Source organism: Pinus tabuliformis, chromosome X (genome assembly GCF_031772625.1).
Source record: "Pinus tabuliformis cultivar Carrire ecotype Pingquan chromosome X, CPIR1, whole genome shotgun sequence".
Lineage (NCBI taxonomy): Eukaryota > Viridiplantae > Streptophyta > Pinopsida > Pinales > Pinaceae > Pinus > Pinus tabuliformis.
The window spans coordinates 1116143273-1116167027 of NC_142308.1; the positions used below are offsets into that span (position 1 = coordinate 1116143273).

At 35.1% G+C, this 23755-nt stretch overlaps 1 protein-coding gene across 1 annotated transcript; it reads left to right on the plus strand.

Annotated features, from left to right (window-relative positions):
* The first annotated feature begins 3772 nt into the window (after positions 1 to 3772).
* LOC149143727 (uncharacterized) lies at positions 3773 to 7857 on the plus strand. Its single transcript, XM_089451922.1, has 6 exons — positions 3773 to 4198; positions 4378 to 5091; positions 5896 to 6087; positions 6221 to 6316; positions 6416 to 7615; positions 7699 to 7857. The coding sequence occupies exons 1-6, from the start codon at positions 3773 to 3775 to the stop codon at positions 7855 to 7857; spliced, it is 2787 nt and encodes a 928-aa protein (XP_089308048.1).
* Positions 7858 to 23755: the final 15898 nt, after the last annotated feature.

A 23755-nucleotide genomic window follows, 5' to 3' on the forward strand; every position in this document is an offset into this window, starting at 1 on the left:
AGATTTATACTAATTTTCTAATAATTAATACTACTTAATCCTTCAAACAACACTCTACTCTAAAAAGATTTACATTTCTATAAATTTAAACTATAAATTAATAATTTTTTTTGAAATTGGTTATTGAAAACTTACTTATTGCACTTATTGAAAGATTATAAAAAAAATGAAAATTAAATAAGAATGTTTCTCAAAATCTTAAAAAGTTAGGGAAGTATTTTTTATCTCAAAGTGCTTAGGATCTCACTATAATTTCTCTAATCTCGATTAGATAATTGATATTAAGTTTTTTTTCACTATTTTGATAATCATGTTTCAGTGTTGTAGATGGTTTTCTTGTTTCTTTGGGTTTAAAGTGATTATTTTTTTTCCTTTCCCCCAAAATTTTGAATTTCATCTATCCTCGTGTCTTCCCGTTGGTGATGTAAGCCCAAATTTGTTTGGCGTATATATGTTACAACAACACTTTGTTTTATGCCTGGTTTTCTTCGTAGTTTGTATCATGGGCTAGCTTTCAATTTGGCCTTGGAGTATTATAATAATTATGTTTAAGAAAATGATGCTATATGTGCACATGTTGTATATGGACTGACTAAGTTGTTCATGGTTGGCTCCAGTTCAGTCTACCTCTGTGTGTTATATCTCCAATGTAATCAAATTTATGGCTTTAAAGTCTTGCCAAACATGATATTTTGGTTTGCCTATTTTGTACTATTTTTATATGTTGAATGGTATGTGGAGAGTAATGAATGCAATGTTGTATTTTGGTTGGCCTATTTTGTACTATTTTTATATGTTGAATGGTATGTGGAGAGTAATGAATGCAATGTTGTATTGGAGATGTTTTGGGTTCTTGGTTTAGAGGAATATGGTCTCAACTATCCTGTTCATTTTAGGATTGTGGAAAATTGATTTGTTTTGTTTCTATATTTGCTGCTATCATAACTATTTTGTTAATAAATATCAATTACCACAACATAAAAAACTCTAATATGCGGAAAAAAATTCAAATATATCTTTTAACCCAGAGTTAAGTGACAAATGGAAAACGGGTGGAGCGATTGTTTGACATGGTTGACTTTTTTTTTATATATATATATATATATATATATATATATATATACTTTAAATGACTTTTACCAATTTGCCGTGATTTAAAAAGAAAAACATACCCAATTAAGAAGCAAAATGACTTGGTTCACATCACATCTCATCTCTATCCGCACCATGTCAAACAATCACTCCACCCGTTTTCCAAAATTGACCCCTTACTGAACGCTCATTTGAATCGATGCATTAATATAGTTCGTTGGCATCTCAAGCTCTTATCCTCCTTCCGACTTCGAGCTCACAAGCGCTGATTCCGAAAAGGTTTACTTTTTCTTTTTGTCTTCGAGTTGTAAATATCAGATGAGATTAGTATATATATACCAGAGATCAGGAAAAAAAATAAAAATAAAAATAATACAAAGAAAAATGGGAGTAGTATCAATTTTAGTTGGACAGTGTTGATATAGAAGTTATAAATTATTTATTTTGTTTTCAGTGTTTTGTAGTGCTTTATTTATCTTCATAAAAAAATTGGAGTTTATTGTGTAGATGTGTATAGAAGTTATAAATTATTTATTTTGTTTTCAGTGTTTTGATAGTGTTTTGTTTATCTTCATTAAAAAAAAATAGGAATTTATTGTGTAGGTGTATATTTGTTCACCATAGTTGATTTCATTTTATGTATCACCTCTCTCATAAGAACCTTCACCAAGTTAAATTTTTATTCATGAAATTAATTATTGTTATGTCTTATTCATGAAATTAATTATTATTATGCTTCTGAGGTAAATATTTTGCTTAATAATTGTATAGGGTTTATGTTTATGAATTTTTTTGAGGAATCAATTCTATCTAATTTATGGGACTTAGTGGTATGTCCAAAGCAATTGAGAATCTGATTTATGAGATTTAGCTAACTGTCTAAAATAACTAAGATAATTTTCTATGATTATAAATTAGATAAGGGTATGTGCGTTTCTCTTGAAAAGTTTATTTCATTTGTAGGATACTATTGCCTAAAAGATGCTTTAAATAATTTAAGGCATGAACAATTTGAAAAGACAGTTTCAAAGTCCATCATCAAGTGAAAAAATTGTATTGGTATTGATTTTTACATTGTCAATTATCTGAATGAGTGAATTATAACATAATTTTGAGTAATTTTATTTCTATATATGATTAAAAAAGATATTGTTGATGCTAGAATGCATTCTTATAGGTTTAGAAAGGGAATTTTTTTGTATATGTAAAATAAATAATTATAAATAACCAACTATAGAATAAATATCATGCAAGGTGTAAAAAATAAGCTTTATAATTACACATTATTTTAAAATATTGATTAATAAATAGTTGATTGCTTTTATAGTTAAATAATTTTTTAATAGTATATTGTGGTTAACCAATATGCCATATTATTCAATAGTTTTTCATTGCTAATGAAGTCTTAAAATAAAATATGATTTCATTTCCATTTTTTTACTTTTAGGTGTTATTTTTTTCCCTTATTTAGAAAATGCTTTATTTTGAGTTTGACTTCTAGGGAGTTTCAAAAACTCACTTGAACCTCAATATATTTTTTTGGTGCTAGAGCACTAGACTAGTGAGTTCTTATGCTTTCTTTTATAAAGATGGCTACTTTCAAGCTTGCTCGACAATTTTTATAAAAAAATTGCATATAAAAACACAACAAAAAAATTTAAACTCACAAATCTAACGAAAACATAAAATGACAAGGATGAGAAACAAATAACCATCATGAAATTTCTACTTGACATGCAAGATAAATATAAATTTTAAATTCAATGCATCTGCCCGCCTTATATAAAATAATTTATACTTTGACATGCAAGATAAATATAAATTTTAAATTCAAGGCTTGTGCCCTCCTTATATAAAATAATTTATATCTTGTAAAGAGACAAAATAAATAATTGAAGATAAAAAATTATAATTACTGTTTATGCATATTTTAATATTTATATCAAGTAAAATATTTCAATAAGTAAAGAGAGTTTTAATTGTATTGATACTAACTATTTTATTTAGGATATGAAGGAGACATGTAGTCCCTTTAATACTGAATAAAAATAAAACTGACATATAACATTTTAAAAATATATTAATAATAAAAATTCACTTAAAAAATCATATTACATGAATATATATTTTTTATTTCTCAATAAAAAAATATCTATTTAATAATAATAATAACATTTTAATATATATAATATGAGAAGTAAATAAAATATTTAACTGTTCAAAATAAATAAAAATTTTAAAATCAATAAATATATATATATATATATATATATATATTAAAAAATAAAATAATCTTTATAATTAAAACATTTTATTTAGTATGCTAGTAAAATGAAGGACCAGTACAATTCTCTTTTTATCCTGGCAAGTTGACAGATAGTGTTCACATATATCCCATGATTTGGCGAAAAAAAAAATTACGAATGAGTGGGTCAAGATCTCTGTCCGCACCATGTCAAACACTCACTGCACCCGTTTTCCAACTCTTTTCTGGACGCTCATTTGAGTCGATAAATTAATATTTAGTTTCACTGGCATCTCAAGCTCCTATCCCACTTACCATTTTGAGCTCACACGAGCTGCTTCTGAAAAAGTTTTGCTTTTGTCCTCCAATTGTACTATCAAACCCAAAGATCTGAATCCGTTTGGAGTGCAAATGTGGTTTGGACTTAGAAAAAACATGGGAACGTATGCCCCAGCTATGTTTGGGATATGGGTATTGGCTGTGATTTCTTTCTTCTGTATTTACTGCCCCGCCAGTTCTCACTCTCTGATGATAAAACCGAATGATCCATCAACCTACAGTCGCTTTAATGAGATAAAGGAGGAGTGTAGCTCTGTTTTAGCAGAGGCTTCAGTGCTGCATCCAGATAGGAACCGAAGGTATAGGATTAAGAAGGAGCTCTCTTTTGTAAATGGGGACTGGAATCAGCACAATGGCTCTGCTTCTCTTCTGCCATTCACCACAAATGAGTCTAATCACAGGGGACCATTTACGAGAAGAAACTCCAATTACATGGTCCCTGGAAACAATTCGCCTATCAATCTGGTTTCATTCTTGATTACAGATGTGGATCTAAAGAAGGTCTCTGGAAAAATGGTGAATGTGAGTGGGATTTTACAGTTGGCCACATCCAGAACACAAGGCCTCTCCTTCAGGGATATGGGACGCCAAGGCTTTAATATTCGTCCTGGTTTTACTTCTCTTACGATTCATCTTGAAGGAGTGTACTTAGAAGAATTGAAAAACTCAAAAGAAGAGCGGTTGTTGTGTATGCTGGGCAGTACCAATTCCCGCCACCCCCCCGTGGGAAGAATGCTGCAGATCCTTGGGATTGGTTGGATAACTCAAATTTACAGCCCCCTACTCTGCTAAAAGACGATAGAATTTTGCTGCGATTGCGCTATCCGAGCAAGGTTTCTCTGACTAACAGGGAGATTCGAGGAACACTGACAAGCCTCAATCCGCACTCCAATTCAAGTTATTTTGATGAAATTGACATCTTTTCACTATTATTGGCTACTGATAGGAATTATGAATTTGACTCTGAGAACTTGGTGGCAAATGCTTGTGCTCCTCACCAAGATCCAGATAATTTCCAGTCAAAAGGCATCAAAGTATATCGAGGGAAGCAATTCTGTTCAGCTATAAAGCATCTGATGTATGTTTCGGTTTTGGACGTGGTTCCCACTTGGCAGTGCAATGGCACAGATGCCCATTGTAGCAAGTTCGGCCCATTCATTATGGATAATAAAACTAATGGCAGTTTTGATAACAAAACGCTTTGCATGCAATATTTGAAGTGTACGGGGTTATCTGATTCAGGTATTGCAAATGTTAGTGCGGTTTTTCGAGCCGTGCCTCCTTCACAGGATCGGTATTTGGAATGTAAAAGATCAGGCGTTAATGACTTAACGTTGACTGCAGAGGGTAAATGGGACTATCTTCTCGTCAGTTGTGTATGGGATGACTTGGATCCATTAAGAATCATAGTGCTTGTAATTCACGAATCTCCATTTACATTCCCTTTGACTTGTTGGAAATTTTTGGTAATTTCAAACACAAATTAAGTGAACACAGTTTTTCTTCTGCCACAAGAATTTTTTGCACAGGGAAGCCCCAAAAAAAAATTTTGAGCGAAGCAAAGTTTCTCAGCCAAAATAAACTTATATTAATTCATAAAATGACTGATACAAATTTTCTTCCTCTCTGAAAAGATTCACCAAAAACTTTTACCAAAAAACCAAAAACTAAATACTCTACCTCGTTTACAAATGATTTTACACTACTGTGTAAAATTTTCTTTCACTGCTAAATTTTTTTTTACATTCACTACTGTAAAATAAAAATTCCTTACCTAAGTAAATAAAAAAACATTACATTGCAATCCCATTTGTTTCAATAAACAACCACAACCACCTGTAAAAGGAATTCCAGATTTTTATTTGCTGCCGCAAATCTCTGTTTTATTCCACACTGCTGTGCTATTCCTTGGTTTCCTTTTCGCTGCGGCGAACCCCTGTTTCTTCTCCTCCAGTGTGCAATGACAATACAAAGTCAACGCATACAACCAAAACTATATTGGGTACATACCATAAGGGTTAACAATAAAAAATTACGTGCCGTAAAAACTTTAAATACTTTACCTAAGACTATGACAGTTCAATAAATGCATTTAATAAAAGCCAGTGGTAAAATAAATAAAACGTTCTAGCAGGTTGAAGGAAATCCATGTGCGTTGACCTGATCGGACGCATTTCGCATCCTTGAGCCACACAACCTAATCGAAGTTTAATGTCCAGGAGACGGGATGGGCAGTTTTGGGTTCGTACACAGGACGCGTGGCAGCAGCGGATTGTATCGGAGGGCTCCAACAAAAACAACCTTTGCCAAAAGGCGGTGCGATAAGGCTCAGCGGTTTTCCGGAGTGGTTTTCCTGTTGCCGTTTAATGGACCCTATTCAACTGTCGGCTTCGGGCAACGCACAGTTGAAAGTATATTTCAACATCACTCTCAATCAAGCAAAGAAGTGTAATTGTTTGCAGCATTGAGAACAGCAAAAATTCCTTCCCCCCACTCTCATTTGATCTCTCATTTGAGCTTATACATCCTCGATTTGTGCCACAGGATGTGTTCAACAATATATCATACGAATACAACAAGACGAAATTGGCCCAAATGGAGAGAGATGAAACTGGTGGTTTTGGCAAATCGTCCTTTGAAGTATCCCCATAAGGATTTGGGCAAGACAAGACAGAGTTTTTCTGTTCTAAGCCGGGATCTCTCAGTGCATTCACCGGGCGCAATTGACCAGTTTTCCAGAGGGAATTTTGTCAAGAGCTTCATACATTTGGATGTTATATAGCCATCAAGGAATTTGTGGGAGTTCACTGGGACACTTATTACATATCCGAGGAGGTTCCGGAATCACCTCATTCAAAAGGACCAGAGGAGGAGAAGTCCTTGAATGTTGCTGCACGGTTGTATTTGGAAGGAAAATTTTCAAAGTTTTTTCTTGAGGGTTTCTATGATCCAAGGGTGGGTAAAATGCACCTTATAGGATGCAGGGATGTTCGAAGGGATTTCCAAGCTCCATGGTGGAGAATTTTGCATGAAACAGGGGATCTGCAGGATGGTTTTGATTGTCTCATTGAAGTGGAAGTGGAATATCCACCTACAAATGCCTCGTGGTTCAGAAATCCAATCGTGAAGCTTTCCATGAAAAGTCAACGAACTGTTGACGACCCACTTTTTTTCAAGCCGATGAAAATCGAGACTCTTCCCATTCTATATCGGAGGCAGAGGGAAGAGATCATTTCTCACAGAAGTGTAGAACTCGTGTTACGTATATTGACACTATTCATGATGATTGGGTGCATTGTGAGCCAATTATTCTCTCCATACATCTCTCCTGTCATGCTGGGCGTTCAAGCCATTGGATACAGTATTCCTCTCATAACAGGTGCAGAGGCCTTGTTCAAAAGTATGGATTCTAAGCCGGGGTATAATCATTTCATTGTTCCGATTCAGAGCGGAGGGTCTGAGAAGATTGAGTACATGATTAAACTGCTAGTGTTGATTGCATGTCTATTGATACTAAGACTCTGCCAAAAGGTTTGGAAATCTCGTATTCGATTGCTGAAAAGGAGTCCTTCAGAGCCATGGAGAGTCCCGAGCGATAAACGAGTGCTTGCTATTTCCTCTGCTATACATGCTATGGGTTTTTTAATTGTGCTGATTGTTCATAACTTGAAAGCCAGTAGCCGCGCAATTCAGTCTTCATCCTATCTGTATTCAGCACGCCATGCGTACAACCAAGTTGACTGGGAGACTGAGCTCCAGGAGTATGTGGGTCTGGTACAGGATTTCTTCCTGCTTCCTCAAATTATCGGTAATACTCTTTGGCATTTTGAACGTAAACCACTTAGGAAACTATATTACATTGGTATCACTGTTCTGCGGCTCCTTCCTCACATCTATGATTACTTTATACCTCCAGTTTTTAATCCTTACTTGGAAGATGTATATGAATTTGCAAACCCTGGCTCAGATTTTTATCTATCCCTGTGACTGCTGTGGTGCTTGCAATTGTGATTTTCATCCAGCAAAGATGGAATAAGCATGCGCTGAGTCAGGCATTGAGATTGATATCAACTAAGATGACATTGCCTGTAACACGGACGTATGGGAGGCTGCCATCAGAGATATCTGAAACTGAACTTATTTCTGGTTGCACAGAGAAGCTAGGTGTATTGGATGAATGAGGAGAATCAACTTAAGGTTTATAAATAAATGAAGCTTAGATCCATAATGTAAGAAAAGAAAATTCAGAAAAAAGGGACAACCACCATTATATGTTTAAAATAAATAGGAGTAATCAGTTTAACTACCAGTGATAGGAGACTCCAAACTTAGTAGACTTGATAAATGGAAAATTTAGTTCAACTAGAAAATTTAGTTCTTGTTATGGATAGAAAAGAGAGCTAACAGCCATTTCTCATCTCCTCGTCTCTTTCCTTCTAGCATGTATTCAGGGAACTTAACGGCAACGTTGGCCATTTATTAAAAGAAGCATCAAGGGTCTGGGAAGTATAGTGGAGGTGTCTGAGATCAGATGGAAATAAATGTTCTCTCTCCATATATTTCTCATTATGTTGAATACAACTGTTAAGCAGACAAATGTTCTTCTTTTCTCATTATGTTGAATACAACTCTTAAGCAGACAAGTGTTCTTCTTTTGTCTGTGGGGTTTAAACCCAGCCTTTTGTGTTTGTGGTTTGAACCCAACTTTCTATGAAGAGTGCGATATGTTGGAAATAATAATCCCAACCACTGCAATAAACACTCTGATAGCAGCCATACCTGTCAGACGTACTTTTTGCAGGTTGCGTCTCTGCTTGAAGACATTTTTTGCAGGTTGCATCTCAGCGTGAAGATAGAAGGACCGAAGCCAGATGCGAACCACTCAGAAACTTAAAAAAGGCATTTAAAGAACTTATGTACTTAGATAAACAAATATGGGCAAGCATTAATTCAACAACCTTGCCCACACTCCAGGAACACCTGTGCAACTCTGATCACACTCAACAACAACATCAAAATTAATTTCGCTCTGTCATGAATTAAATGTAAAAATTGTCTGTTGAGTTAAATATGAATGTAAAATTCATTTTGAAACAAGAGCGTAGAAGAGTAAGACGGTGTGGAGAGGTTAGAGAGCAAGTAGAAAAAGAGCACAAGTCTCTGTGGAGAAAATTGTGGAGCAATTTTTGGTGGGCGCGTAAAACAGCAGTTACTGTGTTTTACTGTGTAGTGTTGCGCATAAGTTTAAATCACTGTAATTTTTATTTTACTTGATGAATGAGTGGCAGTCTCATGTAAATGTATTTCATGTTTTAGAATTCAATACTAAGTTTATTGTATTGCTCCAAAACCTACTTCCTCATTTTGTCGTGAGCAAATATAATTCATAAGTCTCTGAAATAGCTGCGCGGTTGTGCGATATTCAACCTTGGAAAATAGTCTCGCGGTGCGTGAAGGTAGCTCCGCGAAATCGGCCTCACGGTGCGCGAACCTAGTTTTGCAAAAATAGCTTTGCGAAAGTCACAACTCTCTGCCTCTCCCCTCCGCAAAAACGAATTTGTAGCTTCGCGAATGTCACAACTCTCTCTGTCACGCCCCTACACCTGCGGTAGTCTTTCAACCGCTTATAGCGAGGTGCGGCACTACCAATCGTTTTCTTTTCACCAATACTTACGATTGTAGACTACGCCTAACATTCCACTTTTCCTACTTAGTTTGTGTTTCGCAACCAAGTATTATTAATGTGTTCCTTTATACCAATGAATACCCATACACATTCATTATCAACAACATTATACAAGAGAAATGCACAACAGTATAAAGGGAGGGGCAACTCCCTGCAATATGAGTCTGCCCAAATCAATATATTATACAATCTTCACTTTTACAATGTACAAGTTAAATCTTGGGAAACCCCAAATTTACACTTAGACAATTTTCACAATTTCGGCAAACTCGGTTGCCCAGCTTGTCGGCACCTCCGCATGGTTGCCACACGACTCACCAACCCTTCGTTCACCTCGTCGCACGATCGTGTTGTTTGCCCAACTTGGGCGTGCCTCCAAGTCGCCATACACAGGCGCCTCTACCCGAGACACACTTCCATTCACAACCCAACACACCAACAAGTCTTCGTGCACACTTGCACGATGGGTGGGTGCTCACCTGAATCGCCAAGACACCCACGCCAATCCTTCACACAAATCGGGCGCCACACATCCACCGTGCACGCCTCACCCAACTGCCGGCGCACTTGCCCGCACCTTCATCCAATACCGAGTTCAACGCTTTCCTTTGTGCGACTAGCCCAAGAATGGGCGCATGTGTAAACTGTGCCTTTCCTCCTTGTATTTGCGCACAAGACTGCGCCTCTACTCCTTTAGCAAAGATGTATGAGCGAGTTGGATTGTCGTCCAAATGTTCCAATGCGTTTGCAATATATACACAAGTGTGGGGCTAAGTCTGGCTACCCAGCCGACTTGCCCAACACCCCAACGCCATCGCAAATGTTCCATTTCCATGTCGGCTTTGCTTACATTGTAGGTCGGCCTCCATAACATATCATTCCATGCTCCATGCGTATACATATGCCAAGTCTCCTCCATATCATCGCATTATCGTTGCATAACACTCCAAGAGAACTTCACATAACCCTCTAACCATACTTCGCACATTCAACCGCGCGCTCACCCACGGTCGCACTTCGGGCAGTCGTGCCAAGGACCGCAAGTCCTTACATCCTCCTCCACGTGAAGTCGTTGTCGTCCTTGACAACATACCATCCTGGTGGCCATCCACCAAGATCATCAATATCCATGATGTCAACTCCTCCACATACTGCAAACATCATTGCAACATATGTAGAACTCCATCTCCACCATGTCTCGTCCTGGCAACCATCTGTCACCAAGATCACCATACCAAGGTATACACCTCATCGGTATGTCATACATCGGAAATCATCTCAATCCATGACCATCGATCACCCTGTCACAATCTCCACATGCTACTCTCCATCGTGGAAGGCTGGCCCCTCCATCTCAAGCTACATGCTTCCTGCAACACCTTGTGTCGACCTCATCATGTGTCATCCTCATGTGAACTGTTGCCATGATACTCCAACACAATGCTAACACATCTCTGCCCACTGCATGCCCTCATGTTTGAAATATTCGGGTGATCAGTCGAACTGTCACGCTCAAATCATGAGAATGCACATCCGCATGCCATCATCAGTGGTTTCTCAGAACATCCTGTCACATCATCAACTCGATCAAGAATCCATCTCCATATAAGTGTAAGCCATGCTCAGGTCCATGAAGTAGTCCTCATCTCATCTGCAACATGTTGTCCATGATGTCTGGTACTAATGTGCTGCATGAAATCAGCCACATATACCCTAACATCATCATCCATATGTGTGCCTCCTCAACATGAAGAGACCATCTCGTCAAACTCTGACTCTCGATGTGCCACATCCAGGTCCATGAAGCAACCTCCATCATATCTGCAATGTGCCGTCCCTCAAGCCTGCCTTAGAAACAAGTATGCACCTGTCTCATCTATCTATGCGATGTCCATGATCATAGATCAATGTGTCAAAAGTAGTTGAGTCTCGGCTCAACCCATGCCCAAGTGTAGTCACCAAGGCATCATTATCGTTGTAACTCCATCACTCCAAAGTGTCTCATATCGATCCTCCACATCAAGTCACTCTTTCAAGCCATTCCCATACATGTACTTGAAAGTATGCACCCCATCCTGCATCAAAATCTTTGACCTCAGCTCCTCAATGCATCAGATCCTCCAAGTCCACCATATATGAAGTCCCCAAGTCACAACAATCTCATGTCATCATGAGCTCCATGAGTCATCTCCAACTATCACTCTAGCAAGCATACAAGTCTCGGCCCAAAGGTCTCTGCAAGATGCCTCAGCTCTCCATGTAGTAGGAATGCTCCATAGTCTGCTCACAACTCCATCCAAGTCCATGGCCTTGTTGTACATAAGTGCACAACCTCTCCATCGGCTCATAAATAATAAGTCTCCATGTCACATCAGCAAATCCACCTGCACAACATCCTTGCCTTGGCACTCCCCATTGGATGCCCATAAGTGACACCTCTACAAGTGCTCCTGCACAATGTCCCTGCATAAGACTGCCATGCTCCATGTCTCCAACCTGATGTCCATGACTAAGCTGCCTATGTATTCCAACCAAGTAGACCCATCACAACAAGCGGTCATCCTCATCCAAGTCTGCAATCTTCGGTCTAGTGAACTCGGTCACCCAACCATATCATCGTCATCACGAGTCCCTTCCATCATAGCTCCCCACTAAAGGTTCCACCAAGATTTTATCTTGGTCTCGGCCATGAGAAGTCCACCCAAGTATCATCATACCTCAAACATGTGCCCTTCAATCTGTCCACGAGTCATGCCGGGCACTTAGCCAATTCTCCATGTGGCTAAAGCATGACCCAATCCTCTGCAATGATCATCATGTTCCTCCCTTGTCATGGACCTTTGTACCTTCTATCACAAGGTCACAAACAACCCCAACAAGTCTTGCAACAATCAACAATCCTTGCTTCTCCATACAAGGTCTCATCCTAGTCATCCATGGTAAGATCCTCCCTAGCATCGGCAAACTGATTTTGCCCTTCCCTGCGTACGGTCCATATACCAAATGCTCAAATGAAACACAAGTATCAATAGTACTTACATCATCATGAGGCTCCTGCATGTGACTATCCTCATCCATCCATGTCTGCAAACGGCACGATCCTGGTCCAACTTGATCAATCTCAAGTTCATCCTCCATCATTGTCATGTCTGCAACATCCTTAATCATCACGGCTTCCTCTTCCTTGTCAGCACAATCTGTAACTTCATCTTGCTCCATTGTCCAACCAAGTTGAAGAAGTTCGTCTTCAACATTCTTTTCCAAGACTTCAAGTTCCTTTCGAATCCAGGGATTCTCTTCTTTCATCCGCTTCAACCTGTATAAGGTAAGCAAGAGCTTCCCTTCGCATTCTTCCAAACCTACCATGCCTTGTCGTTCAGCTTGGCCCAAGCACAAAGCTTCTCCTCTGCTAAACCTGTTTCACCTTTCACCTGAATCACCCTGATATTCCACCTGTCACCTGCAAAACTTGAGCTCCCTGCCAAGTCTTCGGTCTTCGTAGAATCAGCTCCTTGATTTAGTTCACCAGCTCTGATACCACCTGTCACGCCCCTACACCTGTGGTAGTCTTTCAACCGCTTATAGCGAGGTGTGGCACTACCAATCGTTTTCTTTTCACCAATACTTACGATTGTAGACTATGCCTGACATTCCACTTTTCCTACTTAGTTTGTATTTCACAACCAAGTATTATTAATGTGTTCCTTTATACTAATGAATACCCATACACATTCATTATCAACAGCATTATACAAGAGAAATGCACAACAGTATAAAGGGAGGGGCAACTCCCTGCAATATGAGTCTTCCCGAATCAATATATTATACAATCTTCACTGTTACAATGTACAAGTTAAATCTTGGGAAACCCCAAATTTACACTTAGTCAATTTTCACAATTTTAGCAAACTCGGTTGCCCAGCTTTTCGGCGCCTCCGCATGGTCGCCGCATGACTCACCAACCCTTCGTTCACCTCGTCGCACGATCGTGTTGTTTGCCCAACTTGGGCACGCCTCCAAGTCGCCACACACAGGCGCCTCTACCCGAGACACACTTCCGTTCACAACCCAACACACCAACAAGTCTTCGTGCACACTTGCACGATGGGCAGGCACTCACCCGAGTCGCCAAGACACCCACGCCAAGCCTTCGCACAAACTGGGCGCCACACATCCACCGTGCATGCCTCACCCAACTGCCAAGCGCACCTGCCTGCACCTTCACCCAATACCGAGTTCAACGCTTTCCTTTGTGCAACTAGCCCAAGAATGGGCACGTGTAAACTGTACCTTTCCTCCTTGTATTTGCGCACAAGACTGCACCTCTACTCCTTTAGCGAAGATGTATGAGCGAGTTGGATTGTTGTCCAAATGTCTCCAACGCATTTGCAATATATACACAAGTGTGGGGTTAAGTCTGGCTGCCCAGCGAACTTGCCCAACACCCCTAATGCCATCACAAATGTTCCATTTCCATGTCGGCTTTGCTTACATTGTAGGTCGACCCCCATAACATATCGTTCCATGCTCCATGCGTATACATATGCCAAGTCTCCTCCATATCATCGCATTATCGTTGCATTATCGTCGCATAACACTCCAAGAGAACTTCGCATAACCCTCCAACCGTACTTCGCACATTCAACCGCGCACTCACCCACAGTCACACTTCGAGCGGTCGTGCCAAGGACCGTAGGTCCTTACACTCTGCCTCTCCCCTCCGCGAAAAAAAAAAATCAAATTCGCGAAATATATTTTTAACATGGTATCAGAGCAGGTTAAACTCTGTTAGTGTAAAAACAAGTGTTTTTACTAACAGTGAAAATTGTTTTGAGCGCAGATTGTGTTTAGCATATTTACGAGCAGGTAGAAAGTTTGTTTTTATCCTCAGAAATGGCAACATCAAGCACAAGCTTGACTAATCCTCAAATACCTCCGTTTAATGGCAAAAATTATGATTATTGGGCTATTACAATGAAGGCCATGTTTTCTTCTCAAGATATTTGGGATTTGGTGGAAAATGGTTTTCAAGAACCAGCAGATGCAACAGCATACAATGCCTTATCTCAACAAGAAAGAGATGTGTTAAGGGACAACAGGAAGAAGGATTCAAAAGCCCTGTTTTATATCTTTCAAGCAGTTCATGAAAGTATTTTCCCAAGGGTTGCAGTAGCAATGAAGTCCAAGCAAGCATGGGACATCCTCCAGACAGCGTACCAAGGCATGGCAAAAGTCAAGACAACGAAGCTGCAAATGTTGAGGAGAGATTTTGAAACACTTTGTATGAAAAATTATGATAATATAGACTCATTTTTTACACATGTAAGTGGGTTGGTTACTCAAATTAGGTCTCATGGTGAGACACTTGAGGAAAGAAGAATAGTTGAGAAAATTTTGAGAAGTCTGCTAGCAAGGTTTGAGGCCATTGTTCTGGCCATAGAAGAGACAAAGGATCTCTCATAGTTTTTAGTGGATGAGCTTAATGCATCACTGATTTCTCATGAACATAGACTAAACAGAGCAGCAAGCTCCTCATTGGAGAATACATCTCAAATAACTTCCTTCAATTTTGCAGGAAGCATGGAATTCACAAGCAGTTTACAACAAGATATACATCGCAGCAAAATGGTGTGGCAGGAAGGAAGAATAGGACCATTATGGAGATGGTAAGGAGTATGTTGAAGGCAAAGCATTTGCCAAATGACTATTGGGCTGAAGTTGTCGCTTGTGCAGCATATATCTTGAATATATGTCCAACCAAAAGTGTCTAGAACATTGTTCCTGAAGAGGCATGGAGTGGAAGAAAACAAAATGTCACTCACATAAGAGTTTTTGGATGTGTGGCTTATGCACATGTCCCGGATGAGTTGAGAAAGAAGTTGGACAACAAAGGGGAGAAATGCATATTTGTTGGATACAGTGATGAATCCAAGGCATACAAACTCTACAATCCATCAACCAAGAAAGTCATAATCCGCAGAGATGTGCAGTTCATAGAATAGGAAGCATGGGATGGAAGTTTAGAAAATACAGTCAATGTCAAAGCAAGCATACCAAATGAGGAGAGAGAGGAATTAACAATAGCAAGTAATTCCTCAACAGTGACTCCCTCTACTCCTATTCAAGCGCAACAAAGTAGGCAGAAAGCAACCCCATCAACAAATAATAGGACAGTTTCGTGCAGCCAAGCAAGTGCTTCTCCAAGCACACCGCGAAGTGCGACACCAAGTGACATTTCAAGCCCATATTCAACATGCACAAGAAGGCCAAAATTCAAAAATTTAAATGAAATTTATGAACAAGATGAAGCTGATAGTAGCGTAGGTCTGAATTCCTTATTTGCATTATTTTGTCATGTAGATGACCCAATCCACTTTGAAGATGCAGTCAAAGAAGAAAAATGGGTTGTGGTAATGGAGGAAGAAATAGAAGGAATAGAAAGGAATGACACATGGGAGTTAGTGAGCCTTCTGAAAGGAAAACATGTCATTGGAGTGAAGTGGGTCTATAAGACCAAAAGTAACATTGAGGGAAAGATTGAAAGACACAAAGCAAGGTTAGTTGTCAAAGGATACAAGCAGTAGCATGGAAGAAATTACGCAGAGACGTTCGCGCCAGTCGCACGAATGGAGACAGTGCGCGCAGTTGTGGCGATTGTCGCGCAACATAAATGGACAGTGTATCAGATGGACGTAAAGTCAACATTCTTGAATGGAGTGCTGAAAGAGGAAGTGTATGTCATGCAACTGCCTGGTTATGAGATTGAAGGACAAGAAGACAAAGTATATCAGTTGAAGAAAGCTCTTTATGGATTGAAGCAAGCACCGTGCGCATGGTACAACAGGATAGATGCTTACCTGTTGGACAATGGTTTCGACAAATGTGATGGTGAGCCTACTCTCTACATCAAAGAGAGTGAAGGTAAGATTCTCATTGTCATCTTATATGTAGATGATTTGATCTTTACAGGCAATGATGATTTCCTCATCGTTGATTTTAAGCAAGTCATGAAGAGTGAGTTTGAAATGACTGACTTGGGATTGCTAAGATATTTTCTGGGCATAGAAGTGAAGCAAACAGAAAATGGAATTTTTATCTCTCAAGCAAAGTATGTGGCAGAAATTTTGGAGAGGTTTAAAATGCAGAACAGCAAGTGTGCACCAACTCCAACTATCATAGGGTTGAAGTTGAGCAAAGAAGATTGCAGCAGCAACGTCATTCCGACATTATACAAAAGCATGATAGGCAACCTGATGTATTTGACTGCCACGAGGCCAAATATAATGTATGCAGTAAGTTTGGTGTCAAGGTTCATGGAGACACCCAAGGAGAGACAATGGCAAGCAGCAAAAAGCATTCTGAGGTATGTCAATGGGACAAAACAGTATGGCGTTTTGTACACAACAACCAATGATTTCAGGCTAGTTGGTTACACTAACAATGATTGGGCAGGCAGTGTCGATGACAGAAAGAGCACGTCGGAATATGTTTTTCATTTGGGTTCTGGAGCCATTTCATGGGCCTCCAAGAAGCAACCAATAGTGTCACTATCAACAACAAAAGCTGAATATGTCGCAGCAACAGCAACAACGTGTCAAGAAGTTTGGATGAGAAGGATGTTGAGGGATCTTCGTCATGACCAAGAGGGCACGACAACTATTTTCTGCAACAACACCTCAGCAATTGCATTGTCAAATAATTCTGTCTTCCACAAAAGGACCAAACATATTGATGCTAAATATCATTTTATTAGAGAGGTTATTAACAATGATGAAATTGTGTTGCAGCACTGCAGGTCACAAGAACAGCTTGCTAATATTTTCACAAAGCCATTGGCAGGAGAAAATTTTGTTTATCTCAGAAATTGTTTAGGAATTGTCAATGGCAGCAGTTGTGATTAAGGGGGAATGTTGGAAATAATAATCCCAACCACCGCAATAAACAGTCGGACAACAGCCATACCTGTCAGACGTACTTTTTGCAGGTTGCGTCTCTGCTTGAAGACATTTTTGCAGGTTGCGTCTTAGCGTGAAGATAGAAGGACCGAAGCCAGACGCGAACCACTCAGAAACTCAGAAAAGGCATTTAAAGAACTTATGTACTTAGATAAACAAATATGGGCAAGCATTAATTCAACAACCTTGCCCACACTAATTTATATTAATTTATTTTATATTAATATAAATAAAAGTTTTTTTTCTAAATAATTTTTTTCATATGGATGGATTATATATAGAATTTTTCTCAAAATTGAATGAATGGAAAAGATTTCTGAATAGATTTTAAGCATTGAATAGATTTTTATAGTTTTACTAGAAATATACAATATTTGAGTGATGTGTTGAGACATAATGTAAGAGAAATGTATTAATTCCTTATTCTATTTCTTCTAATCTCTTTCATGAAATTTTGTTTTTTTATTCAATTTTATTTATTTATTTATTGGTGTTGTTTTTGCATCATAAATAAATAGTTGAATTTTTGTTTTTCATTGATTTTTTAATTGAATGGTGTCATTTTTGCACAATAAACAAATAGTTCAATTGATATTTTAATTGAATTTTTTATGGATTGAATAGATTTTAATCAATAATTCTAATGCATTAATACATTGAATGTAATAAATCTAATTAAATCTAAGTGAATGAATACAAAGTAAATCTAAATGAACCAAATTTTATTGCAATCTAATGCACTTAAATCTATTGCAATCTATTGAAATACACTCAAGCTATGCATTCAATCTATGCAATTTATTGTTGCATTCAAATCTATTGAAAACATTGATTGCAATCAATTGAATAAAATCAAATTTGTAATCAATGCATTCAACAAATTTTAAATGCATTCAATAGATATGAATTCATCAATAGATTATATAGACTAAATACATTAGATTACAATAGAATTAGGTTCATTGAATAGAATTTTTAGATTTATTACATTCAATTTATTTAATGCATTAGATTTTATGGCCTCCATAGATTTTATTAAATAGATTTTGTTTTATTCAATTGATAGATTTTTTTAATGGTTGTTTATTAGCACTTTATATGTACAATGTGATAATTCAAAATGTGAAATAAATGATATTGCATAGATTGTATATAAAATCTTTTATATACAATATATAAATCTACCATATAAAAATATAAAAATTATATTATGTATTTTTGTAAGGTAGATTTATAAATTCTATATAAAATGTGTGTATTGAATTGAAATTATTGAGTGAGTAGAATCTACTCATAAATTTATATAATATATTTTGATTCATTTAGATTTTATCACTAACTTTGTATGCATTGAATAGATTTTATTTTTAGCAATAGAATAAATTTTATGCATTGAATAGTTCTTTATTTTATTTTTATGCAATCAATAGATTTTTAAGCATTGAATAGATTTTAATCAATAAATCTAATGCATTCAGTATATGCAATTTATTGATGCATTGAAATTTATTGAAAGCATTGATTGCAATCAATTGAATAAAATCAAATTTGCAATCAATGCATCCAACATATGTTAAATGCTTCCAATAGATTGCAAAAAATGCTTTGAATAGATTTGAATGCATCAATAGATTGCATAGATTGAATGTTGAACAATATAAGTTGACTAAGCATCTTAGTATTAATTTTTAAGTGATGATTTTTGTACAATGTTATTGTTCAAACCATTAATGATAAGACAACTTAGTTATTTTTCATTTTAAGGTTCAAGAATGAGTTGCCATCCATCTTTCCCACCAATTTCACTCCCCAATTTATAAAGAAAATTCCATACAATAATTTACTCTGTATAAACTATCATAGATTTTAATTATAATTTAGATTTATGTATAGAATATATTTTTTAATTGTAAATAGAATATTAATATATTTAAAAAAGAAAACAAGTTTAAATATTTGAAATAGAAAATTTGAGGAAAAATTATTTTTATTGAAATTTGAGGAATAATAGTTTTCGTGCTAGATAAACTTTTTTTATATGGATAGAGTATATATAACATTGAATAGATCTTTATTTTATTTTTATTTATGCAATCAATAAATTTTTAAGCATTGAATAGATTTTTAAGCATTTTATCAATATTTTTTTATGCATTGAATAGATTTTATTTTAATCAATGCATTTGTATGCATTCAATTAATCAGTAAATCTAATGCATTCAATCTATTCCCTTGGTGGAGTGTTTTAATATTTTCAATAATATTTTGGAATTGGACACATGACATTTCAATAGTGTGGATATTAGGTGTTTTGAAACTTAAAAATAGTTGAAAATCCTTGAAACAATGTTACATGCACTAGGGGAAAAAAATAAGAATGTTTTATTACACACAATAAATATGTATATAATGAAACCCTATTGTTAACTACAACATTCAATACACCAAATGTTAACATAAGTGTTTGATTACAACATCAACTGTAATTTTGTTTATTTAAAAATAATTTGATATATTTAAAAATATTTTATATAATAATAATAATAATTTAAATTAATTGATAATTAATAATAAATTGTAAAGTTAAATTATAATTAAATTATTTTAATACAATTTTATTTTAGAAATAAATTATGTAATAGATTTATTTTATGCAATTATCAATGTCATCTATTATATGTACTAGATTTATGTAATATTTTTTTATAGATTTTAAATAATAAAACCTATTTTATAGATTTATGTTAAATATTTTTTATAGATTTTACATAATAAAATCTCTTTTATAGATTTATGTTAAATTTATGTGATAGACTTATTTTATGTAATAAAAAAATTAGAACAATTCAAGAATTAGGACAACAAAATACATAGAAAAGCATTTAGAATTTAGTTTACTTATATTTAAATACAAATATTAAAAATGCATGTAAAAATTGTGTTTATAATAAAACATATAAAAATTCTTATTGATTGAATTTTTTGTTTTGAATATAAAATATATTTTATGTAATAGATTTATAAAATACATTTGGTTCATTTTGACTTGATATAAAATATTTATATATTTAAATTTTGTTCATTGAAATTTAAATAAATAAATTGAGAATACATGTAAAAATCGTGTGGTATAATAAATTATATTAATTTCTCATTAATTGAATTTATTGTATTCAATAAAAAATATGTAGAATTTATTAAACATCAATATATTAATATATGTTTTATATTAATATTTACATCAATATCTCTATTAATGTTAATTAATATTAATATTATTATTATTATTATTATTATGATTTATACATTATTATTATTATTATGAAATAGAGATATTAATGTTAAACATAGAAATCTCTATAAAAACATATTTTGCATCTATACATTAATGTGAATAAATTTTAATGTAAATATATTTTTTAAACATTACACTTAATAACTTTAGGTTTATTTAGGTTCAGTGATGTTAGGATTAAAATATTTGGTATTTTTATATCATTTGGTTCACGTAACATTGTGTTAATTTATCAGGATAGGTTTTGAAGTTTAGGTTTTTTAACATTAAAAAAATAATGTTAACATTTATATTGAAAAAAAAAATGGATAATATTTAATGTTAATATTTATATTGAAAATAAAATATTATTGAGGCTTATAATATTATTGTTGGGCCTTCATGTTCTTGATGTTTATATCAATATTCTTGAGATTTATATTATTAATATATTCATGTATTGATATTAATGTATTTATACTTTAAAATGTATTTAATGTTTATAATGTAGTGATATAAATGTGTTATGATTTATCATGTTTTAATGCTTTATATTGTATTATTATTAATGTATTCATATTACTTTTTTGTATTGATGTCTTAATGGTTTACAATGTGGTTCTTATATTTATTGTGGTTTATGTTTATTATTATTGTTTTGTATTATAGCATTGTTTAAGTTTATAATATTGATGCCATGGATTTAGGGCTTGGGGGGTTTAAAATATTTAATATGACATATATTCTCTCATTTTCAAAACCAATCATCGTGAGCCTGGTCGAAAGTTGTGTTATAATGAAGATTGTCTTCAGATGAAAACCATAATCAACCATGGTCCAACGTCGCATTGTAACAAAGATTGTCTCAATATGAAAATCAACAATGGTTAAGCATGATTATTGATGTTTAATTTTCGATTTACAATATTTATCTTGGGGTTTAAACAACTTGGGTTTATATTATTAATCCATTGGGGTTAAAATATCAATCCTTTCCATTTTTAATATTGATCCCTTGCATTTATTTATCCCTTAGGTTTATAATATTTTTCTCTTGATTTTATAATATTAAAAGCTTGGCTTTATTTGTTCTTTGAGTTTATAATATTAATAATTCCTTTGATTTATCATTTTATCCCTTGGGTTTATTAATCCCTTGACTTTAAAATATTAATTGCTAGGGTTTATTAATCGTTTAGGTTTTTAATATTAGTTTGTTGGGTTTGTGTATTCCTTCGGTTTATTGATTGCTTGCATTTATTAATCATTTGTTTTTATAATATTAATTCCTTGGGTTTATAATATTAATAATGCATTGGGTTTATTTATCCCTTGTATTTATAATATTAATAAACCCTTGTATTTATAATAATAATAATCCCTTTGGTTTATTAAACCCCAATATTAAGGGTTTAATCCATTAGGTTTATAATGTTTATCCCTTTAGTTTATTTCTTCTTCGGGTTAATAATACTAACAATCTCTAAGGTTTATTGATCGCTTGGGTTTATAATATTAATAATCATGCACGTTTATCAATCCTTTGTGTTTAGAATATTAATTCCTGAGCTTTATTAATCTCTTATGTTTGTAATATCGATCCCTTCTGCTTCTTGATCCCTTAGGTTTTTAATATTTATCCCTTGGGTTCACTAATTCCTAGGGTTTATAATATTAAACGGTTGGGTTTATTAGTTCCTTGGGTTTATAATATTAATAATCCCTTTCATTTATTAATCCCTTGAGTTTTAAATATTAATTCTTAGGGTTTATTAATCTCTTCGGTTTTTATATTAGTTTGTTGAGTTTATTGATTCCTCGGGTTTATTAATCCTTCGTGTTTATTAATCCTTTGTGTTTATAATATTATTTTGTTGGGTTTTCTATTTCCCTTGGGTTTATAATATTAAACTCTTAGGTTTATTTGTTCTTTAAGTTTATAATATTAATAATTCCTTGGGTTTATCATTTAATCCCTTGGGTTTATTAATCCCCAATATTAAGGGTTAAATAATAGTCCTAAGGTTTAATATTAATCCCTTAGGTTTACAATGTTTATCCCTCCAGTTTATTAACATGTTGACTTTATAATATTAACGGTCCCTAGGGATTATTGATCCCTTGGGTTTATAATATTCATAGTCATGTGGGTTTATCAATCCTTTGGTTTAAAATATTAATTCCTAGGCTCTATTAATCCCTTCTATTTTTAATATTGATCCCTTCCATTTTTGGATCCCTTGGGTTTCTAATATTTTTCCCTTGGGTTTACTAATTCCTTGGGTTTATAATATTAAATGCTTGGGTTTTTTCCTTCTTCAAGTTTATAATATTTTTTTTTTGTAAGCTTGGTAGTTCCTTTTCCTATTGAAATTTCATGAAAATAAGTATGTCTTTAACAAAACTTGCAGGTGGCTTCAACCTGCCCGCAGGAAACCAAGTCTATTGGCCACCTGTCTGCATCGAACATTGTCCAAAATTTAAAAAGAGTTTTCCTTACCATCCAAGCTACATTGGCAACTTTATCTACTATATAATTCTTATTAAAACAGTAAATGATAACCGTCATATAGACAAAATTCTACTGAAAGGGCTACTTCAATCATCTAATGAGTCCATCGAGGCTGGGGCTTTCGCGCTTGAACCCAGGATTTCACTTCTCTTCATATCCTGAAGGTTTTGTTCAATCCTGTTCACCGTGAGGTTGTTGTGATACAACTGCAATGTAACAACACTCGTGAAAATTCCATGTAAAAATATATAAATACCACGGATGATGGGACACGTATTCCAAGCTGAATGTTGGGCAAGACATCCTAGGGGGTGTTCATTTGGTTGTTTATGGCTAAGGAAATTGGCAAAGGCAATGGATAAGGCATTAAAGAGGCAAAAAGGTATTTTGGCACATTTATTTATGAAAATAATGGAAATTAGGAGAAAAGGAAGGTGAAAGGTCACATTTTGCATGTGAGGAGGAAATTGAAGGAAAATAATGGAAAATGAAGAAAATAGAGGCCTCATTAATAAAAAGGCTTATGAGGATCAGTGGGCAAGACTTGATTAGTTTAGTTTTGGAGCTCTCTCATTACTTTCTCTCTCTCTCATACTCTTGATTACTTAGAGTTTTCTTGGAGCACTCTTGGAGGGTGTGGTATACTTGGATT